This window comes from Pyrgilauda ruficollis, unplaced genomic scaffold (genome assembly GCF_017590135.1).
Source record: "Pyrgilauda ruficollis isolate IOZ18807 unplaced genomic scaffold, ASM1759013v1 scaffold333, whole genome shotgun sequence".
Lineage (NCBI taxonomy): Eukaryota > Metazoa > Chordata > Aves > Passeriformes > Passeridae > Pyrgilauda > Pyrgilauda ruficollis.
Genome location: NW_024524745.1, coordinates 1 through 10,233, shown reverse-complemented (window position 1 = coordinate 10,233; position 10,233 = coordinate 1). Strand labels below are relative to the sequence as shown.

General features: G+C 52.0%; 2 protein-coding genes across 2 annotated transcripts in view; one reads left to right on the top strand and one right to left on the bottom strand.

Moving 5' to 3' along the window:
* The window catches only part of LOC121357454 (feather beta keratin-like), a 1,038-nt gene extending 824 nt beyond the window's left edge, over positions 1-214 (top strand). Inside the window, exon 2 of the mRNA XM_041474716.1 lies at positions 141-214. Coding sequence (XP_041330650.1) covers positions 141-214 — 74 coding nt within the window. The remainder of the gene's footprint in view (positions 1-140) is intronic.
* Positions 215-6,596: 6,382 nt separating this feature from the next.
* LOC121357453 (feather beta keratin-like) lies at positions 6,597-6,905 on the bottom strand. The gene has a single exon (XM_041474715.1). The coding sequence runs from the start codon at positions 6,903-6,905 to the stop codon at positions 6,597-6,599; it is 309 nt and encodes a 102-aa protein (XP_041330649.1).
* Positions 6,906-10,233: the final 3,328 nt, after the last annotated feature.

The following is a 10,233-nucleotide window of genomic DNA, read 5'->3' as shown; positions in this document are numbered from 1 at the left end:
CGTCATCATCAACCCTTCCCCTGTGCTGGTCACCCTGCCAGGACCCATCATGACCTCCTTCCCCCAGAGCACCGCCGTCGGATCCACCTCCTCCGCTGCTCTGGGCACTGAGCTCAGTGCCCAGGGACAGCCCATCTCTGGTGGATTTGGCTTTGGCAATGGCCTGGCAGGCCTGGGCTGCTATGGCAGGAGGGGCTATGGCTCCATCTGCTAAGGGCCCTCAGCACCACCCCTGACACCAACCACCCACTCCCTGGAACTCATCTCAGGCATTGAGGACACACCTCTGGGACAAGATTCTCAAATGCGTTCAGCACTTCCACCTCCTGCTCTCAGAGCACCAAACAAGGCAGTAGCCTCGGGGCCAGCCCGGTCTGCCTGCAGACATGGCCCATCTGCCTTCTGCTCTTTTCCCACTCCCTGCTCTGCATGGCCCCTTTGTCTCTGTCCAGACCCCTCTGGACAAACCCTTTCTCCCAAGCCAGAGACCATCGGGCACCTCTGCGGGCTATTCCCAGTGCAGGGCAGGAAGGCCTCGATGCTCTGGCCAAACCTTGCCAAAGGAAAGGACCTTGGTTGATGGTCGCCCTACTTGCCCCTCAAACCAGCTCCCTTCCACTGGCTGCTCCTGAATTTTCACTCTTCAACCTCAATAAAGATTTCTTGCATCACTACCTCCGATGACTCCTTCTTTCTTCTCCCAAGCTTCTTCCAGTCTCACTCAGCAGTAAGCCAGGCTTGTAGTGGCCACTGGGGTGAGTGAAAAAGTGCGCCAAGATCACTCTTGGGTATTAATTCTGCAGTTCCACTACTCACTGCAACACTTTGCTCTTCCAGTGCATTATCACAGGAACCCTTCAGCTATTGGAACACAAACCTGGACACACCAGTGCAGGTTGATCCCTCCCTCTGGCACTAGCCTCTCATGGGTGGTGTGTGCCATTTTTCTTGGCACGAGTTGCTCCTGTCTGTCATTGTGTTTCAGGGTGATCTCCAGCTCTGTCTGAGCAGGTCCATGTCTTCCTTGTTTCCAGCTCCCAGGGATGAACACACATCTCCAGTCTCACCAAAGTGGGGCAGATGAGCAGAATCCCCCCTCACCTGCTGCCAGCAGTGCACATGTGCAGGACAAGAGGTCAAGGGCAAAGGGAAAACAGATGGAATTCCATGTGCAAAGAAGTCAAGTATTTCTCATTTTGAGCATGGTCATAGAGTGGAAAAGGTGTTGGACTGTTGGCTTGCAGCAGAGGGGATTGGACAGAGATGCAGGGGTAGTGCAGAGCAGGGAGGGGGGAAGAGGAGGAAGAAGATGGGACATGCTTGCAGGCAGCCTGGGCTGGCCCCTGGGCTGGTGCCTTTCACCATGGCCTGAGAGCAGGAGCTGGAAGTGCTGAGTTAATTTGAGAGCCTTGGCCCAGAGACAAAACATAGTAGAAGCACTTGCACTCCAGATTTCCTGCCCAGATGAGGGATTTTGGGACTTTTATTGTTGGAGGGGTTCAAGCATCGTGGTGGGGAAGAGAGTTTGCCAAGTGTGTTCTGACAGGGAATGACTTGATCAGAGTGGTACCCAGGAGAGCATGGCTGTGTCCAAGGCTTTGGTCTATCAGGTGATGGGTTTGTGTCATGCTCTGGAAGGAGTCCTCTCCTGGGTTTCCTATGCCAGATGTTTTTATTAGTTGTTTTGGCATATTTGTGAGGGAAGGTGTTGTTGCACATAGCCCAAGGGCCGGTAGAGGTGTGGAATGTGCTTGGTAAGGATGAGAAACCACTGGAATGACAGAAGAACAGGAGGCGTATCAGGCTTTGATGCAGGACAACTTTATTGAGGCACAAGAATGAAGAGACAGGAGAAAAGAGAAGATGGGATCTGGTGTGAGGTGCAAGTAGGGCAACCACCAGCAAATGTGCTTTTCTTGCAGGAGCTGTAGCCAGAGGCCAGAGCTGGTGGTGTCCGAAGTGGTGCCGAGATCCCTTAGTAGATGTAGCCATAGCCTCTTCTGCCATAGCAGCCCAGGCCGTAGCCATAGCCCTGCCCGTAGCCAAAATCACAGCCATAGCCAAATCCACGGCCATAGCCAAGGCCGTAGCCAAGGCCAAAGCCAAATCCCCCAGAGATGGGCTGTCCCTGGGCACTGAGTTCAGTGCCCAGAGCAGCGGAGGAGGTGGATCCGACGGCGGTGCTCTGGGGGAAGGAGGTCATGATGGGTCCTGGCAGGGTGACCATCACAGGAGAAGGCTGGATAACATTCATGGCTTATTGTTGGGCAGGATTTCACTGTCAGATGCGTGTCAGGGAGGAATGAAGAAACAACCAGAGCCCTGGAGATTTGCCATGTCATGAATGATGTCACTTTGTGGCCCTTGGCTGCTGTGGTTTGTGGGTGCCTTGTGAAGGCTGGGACTCTGTTTTGTGCTGCTGCATGTGCTTCAGTCATTGTGTTGCACCCAGGAATGCTGAGGAAGCTGCTGATGTCCTGGGGAGGTCACTGTGGAACAGCTTGGCAAGACCCCACTGCCTGGGAGCTGTTCTTGATGGAAGACATAGAGCTCTTGGTCTTGTGTCTTGAACGGGCTCACAAGACCTGGTAAAAGAGAGGCTGTTCAGGCTGAACCTGTTTTTATGGACCACTTGGATTCCTCAAATTTTAATTTGAACACACTGCTACATGTTAAGTGTATTCCGTGACCTCATTCACAAATTCAATAACAAACAAAAAATGGGTCCAATCGCTTTGTTCCCAGATTGCTCTGTGGCCTCAATTCCCTTATTCCGCATTCAGACCACCGGGTTTCATAATGATTTATATGCTGTAAATGACAATATTGTGTTCCTGTAAGCAAAACCCAGTAATTGCTACCTGATGGTGAGCGTGCTCTGCTTTCCCTCTCTGTCATGATGTGGGTGTGCCTTTATGGAATTCCACAATTCCATGTCCTTCTCTTGAGGCCCTGTCCTTCCGACCTTGAGGGCAGCTTTTAAGTGTGAGTTATTGGTATGTGAGGGTTGGTGGCATTTGGGAGGGTTTGCTCTCCAGGTGAGTCTCAGGGAGGGCTGAATAAACAAGCAAAATTTTGGGGAGGTGCGGTTGTCCTTGGCAAGGTCACCCTGTGGCACGGGTGTGCTGTGGTTTGTGGGTGTGTTGTGAAGAGGAGCCCCATTCCCTCCCAGCCCTCTCAGGCTGCTCAGGGATTTGCAGCTCTGCTGGAGGTGTTGCCCATTCCGCCAAATTTAATCCCTCCCCTAACTGATCCCACCTGCCTAAGCCTGAGTCTAGACCTCACCTTTGCTGTTGACTGTGCTCTGTGGGTGTCTTGGTGCCCCTCTTGCCTTTAAGGTTTTGGTATCCAGGGCTGTTGGCGTCTTTGCTGGAGCTGAGTGCAAAGGGGTGAGGCCACTTGTGATTGTCAGAAAGAAGATTTGGAGGTTGCTCAGGGTTGTTGGAAGATGGCATTGCCTGATTCTCTACAACCAGGGAAGTCTGTGTTGTATCACTGCCCAGAGAATGATTCTGAAGGACTAGACACTGAGGGCTATCCCAAATCCCGACGGCTGCAAGTCCACAGTGCTGTGGTCCAGGAGTTGGATCCTTTTGGCCAACACTGAAAACCTGAGTGGTCCTGGACATCCGTTGTATCTCAGCAAGGACATCAAGCAAGGGCTGTTTCTTGGCAGGAACGAAGATGTCATCCCTGGTAGGAAGGAATGTGTGGGTATCAGTTGGATCAGGTGTTTTCCAAAAAGCCTTTATGATTGTGGGTAAGAAGAAATGTAGTCGGAAGTGTCCCTGTGCCCTTATGGGAAAAGGGATCCCAAGGTTTCTGTAATGAGATGGAAAAGTGTTGGGATGAGGCAGTGAGAGGTGGCTGTTGGTGTTTGCTCAGCACTGGTGAGGTCCCGTGTGTGGTGCTGTGGGCAGCTCTGGGCTCCCCAGGGACACGAGCCCAGGGTCACCCAGATACAAATGGGCCTGAAAGATGATCCCAAGATGAGAAACAGAGAGCGGCAGGACTCCCAGGTAACGAGGATGGACAGGGGTGTGTCATCTGTGTTTGCAAATCACTGATCATGGGGGATGACAACAAGGGAGCCCAGCTGCTCTCAGCAGTGCCCACATGCCGGGCAAGAGAGCAAGGGCACAAGTGAAAAGAAATGGAATTCCATGGGCAAAGAAGACAAGAGTGTTTCATTATGAGGATGATCAGAGATTGGGAGAGGTGGTGGAGTCACTGTCTCGGGAGATCCAAATCTGACCTGTCCATGGTGCTGGAAATGGTCTCCTGTTGGTCTTGCTTGAGCAGGGCAGTTGAAGCACTTGCGCTCCACAGCTCCAGCCCAAGAGGTGGATGTTGTTTCTGTCTTTGCTGGAAGGCATCAAGTGTCCTGGTCAGGACGAGAGTTTGTCAAGTGTGCATTGTCATGGTGTGACTTTTCCATTTTTGTGCCAAGGAGAGAATTGATGTGTCAAAGACTTTGGTGGAGCAGTTTGCAAGGTCTGTGACATGTTCTGGAATGTTTCCCCTCCTGTGTTTCCTGTGCCTTGCTAGGTTTTTTGTTGTTTTGTACGTGTAAGAAAAAGTGTTGCTGCCCTGTTCCATGTACCCTCAAGGGCCTGTTAGGCTCTAGAATGTGGTGGGTGAGGATGTGAGACCATTGGAAAAAAAAGAAAGGAGGCATTCGAGGTTTGATGCAGCAAAACTTTATTGGTGCAAAAGATTGAAAAGCCAAGAGAAAGAAGGGGAAATAATCTGTTTGAGGTGCGAGTAGGGCTGCCATCACCAGAAGTGCTTTGCTTGCAGGAGTTGTTGCCAAAACCCCGAGGCAAGGGGTGAAGTGTCAGCAGGGTGAGGGAATGTGGAGGCTGTTGTGGGGCTATGGGGAGGTGTGAGGGCTGCTGAGGCTCAGGCTGAGCATGCTGGCAGAGTGGGTTCAGGGGTGCATGAACAGGAGGGTCAGGGTCTTGAGGCTCACCTGGTTGTCTTCGGGAGCAGGAGAAGAAGGCGTCAGGAGAAGTGTGTGAGGGAGAGAGGCTCTGGACCGGCTTTTATGCTGGTTGTGGATGGGTGGGACAGCCTTGTCCCATAGCCTTGGGGCATTTTTTAGGCAGCAGTTCTTGCCTGGCCCAGCCTAGCATGAGATCATGAGGTGGGGCATTTTTTCATTCATGTTTTTCTGCAATTCCATGTCACACTCTTGAGAATGTGTCCAACTGACCCTGGCATCAACTTTCATGGCTTGGTGTTTGGGCCAATATGATTGTTTCATGTGTGTCATGGAGGGCTGTATAAACAACCAGCACCCAGAAGATTTGCAATGTCATCGGTGATGTCATTTTGTGGCTCTCCTGTGCTGTGGTTTGTGGGTGCCTTGTGAGGTCTGGGACTCTGTTCTGTGCCTCTGGATGTCCCTCAGTCATTGTGTCTCCCAGGAATGCTGAGGGAGCTGCTGGTGTCCTGAGGAGGTGACTCTGCAGTAACTTTTAAAGGTCTCAGTGCTTGGAGGAAAGCAATCTCATGCCTTTGTGTTTTGAATGGGATCAAGAGAGATGATCTGGTAAATGAGTGTCTGTTCAGGCTGAACTTGTTCCAGTGTTCTGGTTTGTTTGGATGTATCAAATTTGTACAACACCATACACTGTTTTATAAAGAGCATTTCTGCACCTCATTCAGAAATGTAATATCAAGGAACAAACCTGGTCCAATCAGTTTCTCACTGTGGCTGGCCTGTGATGTCAGTTTCTGATTCTGCATTCAAGCCATCGTGTTTCACAACTTTTATCATGCAATCTTAATTTGGTATTTCTATTAGCAAAAGCCAGTAATTACTGGAGGAGGGTCAGCAAGGTCCTCTTCTCTCCTCTGTCATGGTGGCCACCCATAGTTTTGGAATTTTGTAATTCCATTTCCTTCTCTTCAGACCCTGTCTATCTGACCTTGGAGGAACAATTAAATGGAAGTATTAGATGTTAAGATGGTGTTGATGATGTGAACCAGGGAGTGCTGAAATAATGACCAATGCTTTGGAGAGGTGGAATACCATCAGTGAAGTCACCACATGGCATTGTGTGCTGTGTTTTTTTGTTGTGTTTTGAGGAGGGTCCCAGACCTTCTAACACCTCCACACTGTCAGGCTGATCTTGGGTTTGCAGGAGCACTGCTTTTGCAGGGCTGCTCCCTCCATCCCATTGTCTCCCTCCTCACCATGTTGCCATCTCTCCTTGCCTTTCTATACATCTGGCATTTCCTGATGCATATGGGAAAGCAATCCCTGGGATATAGGGAGGCTTCCCATCCTGCTCAAACTGTCATGTTGGTTCATCTGTGATGCTCCTCTAACCTGGGCCCAGCAAGGTCACATTGTGGGCTCGCAGTGCTGGGCTCTGGACTCTTCTTCCTGTAAAGGAAATGTGAAGGATAAGAAGAACAAGACACATGAGGAGAACTATTCCTCATCCATTTATTAATCCATCCTTTTGGCCATAGACCCTTTGCTGCGTTGAGGTGCGAGTAGGGCTGCCATCACCTGAAGTGCTTTGCTTGCAGGAGTTGTTGCCAAAACCCCGAGCTGGTGGTGTCAGGAGTGGTGCTGAGGGCCCTTAGCAGATGGAGCCATAGCCCCTTCTGCCATAGCAGCCCAGGCCTGCCAGGCCATAGCCAAATCCACCAAATCCACCAGAGATGGGCTGTCCCTGGGCACTGAGCTCAGAGCCCAGAGCAGCCGAGGAGGTGGATCCGACGGCGGTGCTCTGGGGGAAGGAGGTCATGATGGGTCCTGGCAGGGTGACCAGCACAGGGGAAGGGTTGATGATGACGCGGGAATCCTGGCATTGCAGGGCACAGGGCTCGTTGCAGCTGTTGGCCAGCGGGGTGGGTCCGCAGGGTCGGCAGATGTTGTTGCAGGCCATGGGTGTGGTGTGGAGGGTCCTGGAAGAGAGAGGGGTGAGGCAGGGCAGAGGCATGGGGGAGCAAGGGGTGAAGTGTCAGCAGGGTGAGGGAATGTGGAGGCTGTTGTGGGGCTATGGGGAGGTGTGAGGGCTGCTGAGGCTCAGGCTGAGCATGCTGGCAGAGTGGGTTCAGGGGTGCATGAACAGGAGGGTCAGGGTCTTGAGGCTCACCTGGTTGTCTTCGGGAGCAGGAGAAGAAGGCGTGAGGAGAAGTGTGTGAGGGAGAGAGGCTCTGGACCGGCTTTTATGCTGGTTGTGGATGGGCGGGACAGCCTTGTCCCATGGCCTTGGGGCATTTTTTAGGCAGCAGTTCTTGCCTGGCCCAGCCTAGCATGAGATCATGAGGTGGGGCATTTTTTCATTCATGTTTTTCTGCAATTCCATGTCACACTCTTGAGAATGTGTCCAACTGACCCTGGCATCAACTTTCATGGCTTGGTGTTTGGGCCAATATGATTGTTTCATGTGTTGGCAGAAGGGGCTATGGCTCCATCTGCTAAGGGCCCTCAGCACCACCCCTGACACCAACCATCCACTCTCTGGAACTCATCTCAGGCATTGAGGACACATCTCTGGGCCAAGGCTCTCAAATTAACTCAGCACTTCCAGCTCCTGCTCTCAGGGCACCAAGCCAGGCAGCAGCGATGGGGCAGTCCAGGCTGACTGCAAACATGGCTCCTTTGCATCCTCCTCTTCGCCCCTCCCTGCACTTCACTGCCTCTACATCTCTGTCCAATCCCCTCTGCTGCAAATCCCTTCTCCCAAGCCAGAGATCCTCAGGCACCTCTGGAGTGCTGCTCTCACTGCAGGGCAGGAAGGCCTTGCTGCTCTGCCCAAACCACTGCAACCAAGGGGTCCTGGCTGATGGTCGGTCTACTTGCCCCTCAGACCAGCTTCCTTCTACTGGCTGCTCATGACCTCTCACTCTTCTTTTGCCTCAATAAAATACTCTTGCCTTGCAACCTATGATGTCTCCTCCAACATTTTTTTGGCAAACGTGTGCCAACCACACTTGTCACAAATCCGTGTCACCAGAAGCCATTTTTGGAGGGTGCAAATTGCACCAACACCTCTCTTGGAATTGGCTCTGCAGTTCCACTACCCACTGGGACACACTGACACACTTTGTGTCCATCACAGAGAAGAATTTCACTTGCTTAATCACAGGCCTGGATCCACTAATGCAGGTCTATGCTTGATTCTGGCACAAGCCCCTCATTGGTGCTGTGCACATTTTGGCTGGACATTAGTTGCTCCAGACCCTCATCATCTTCCAGGCCCATTTACAGATCAGCTCAAGCTGCTTTTTGTCTCCCTTATTTTCACATCCCAGAACTGAACACAGAACTTCAGTCGACCCCAACCAGAGCAGGGGGGCAGAATCCCTCCCATCAACTTCTGCCCATGCCATGGACCTGAGCTCAGGACACGGGGAGTTTCTGGTCAGCTCATTCACAGGGCGGGGTGTGTCCAGTTCTTCATCCACCAACACCCCCAGGCTTTCTCCTCTGGGCTGCTCTTGATCCGCTCATCGTCCAGTCCACTGCCATGTTTGGCATTGCTCCAAACCACATGCAGGACCTTGCACTTGGCCTTGTTCAGCTTCAGGAAATTGACAATATCCCACTGCACCAACCAGTTCCAGCCCCTCTGAATGCCATCCCTTCCCTCCAGACAACCAACCCCACTACTCAGCTTGGAGTGGTCCCTGCTTTTGCAGATCATCCCATTCAATCCCAGTACCCTGATTTCTGACAATGATGCAAAATTATAGCAATCCCAACATGAGTCTCTTTGGGAGTCCACTCATCCCTGTTCTCCACACAGGGATGTGGAGCCATTGACCAAAACTCTTTGAGACCATCCTGCCCATTCCTTATCCACAAAATGGTCCAACCAACATCCACATCTCTCCAGCTTAGAGACAAGGATGTTGTCAGGCACAGGAACAAAGGACTTGCACAAGTCCAGGTGCAGGACACTGGCACCTCTTCCCTCATCCACCCATGTTGGAATGAATACCACCTCACCAATACTGCTGCCATGGTCAGATGGGCACAGTCTTGAGAGTGGGATATGGAACTGCAGAGCTGTGGGAAGAAAATCACTCCCAGCCTCGTGACTCCCCAGGCTGTGCCAGGCAAGAGCAGCTAGCCTGAAAAATGCCCCAATGTCACTGGCAATGGCTGTCCCAAACCATCAGCCGTGGATCCTCCTTGAGGCCATGCTCTGGATATCCCTCTCCTGAGGCTTGTCTTCCTTGTTCCTGGTAACCCAGAGATTATCAGAGTTCTCCAATATCATCAGAGCAGAGCAGGGGCAGAATCTGCTGCAGCTGGACTGGAGCAATCCAAAACATGTAGGACAAAGGCTGGGTGATGAGGGGATTGAGCCCAAGGAGGAGCACTTGGGGTGCTGGTGGATGAAGTGTTGGACTGCCCTGCCATGTAAATGCAACAAACAGAACCCCAGCTGTGTCTGCATCCCCAGAGTATGGGCAGCAGGTGAGGGGGGATTCTGCTCCTATGCCTCACTCTGGTGAGACTGGAGATGTGTTTTCATCCCTGGGAGCTGGAAACAAGGAAGACATGGACCTGCTCAGACAGAGCTGGAGATCACCCTGAAACACAATGACAGACAGGAGCAGCTGGTGTCCAGAAAAATGGCACACACCACCCATGAGGGGCTTGTGCCAGAGGGAGGGATCAACCTGCACTGGTGTGTCCAGGTTTGTGTTCCAATAGCTGAAGGGTTCCTGTGATAATGCACTGGAAGAGCAAAGTGTTGCAGTAAGTAGTGGAACTGCAGAATTAATACCCCAGAGTGATCTTGGTGCACTTTTTCCCAGGTCCCAGTGGCCTCTATAAGCCTGGCTTAGTGCTGAGTGAGACTGGAAGAAGCTTGGGAGAAGAAAGAAGGAGTCATCGGAGGTAGTGATGCAAGAAATCTTTATTGAGGTAGAAGAGTGAAAATTCAGGAGCAGCCAGAGGAAGGGAGCTGGTCTGAGGTGGAAGTAGGGTGACCATCAACCAAGGTCCTTTCCTTTGGCAAGGTTTGGCCAGAGCATCGAGGCCTTCCTGCCCTGCACTGGGAATAGCCCGCAGAGGTGCCCGATGGTCTCTGGCTTGGGAGAAGTAGATTGCCAAAGAGGATCTTGGACAGAGACAAAGGGTCCATGCAGTGATGGGAGCAGCAGAAGGGCACGAGGCAGATGGGCCATGTTTGCAGTCAGCCTGGGCTGGCCCCATGGCTGTTGCCTTGTTTGGTGCCCTGAGAGCAGGAGCTGGAA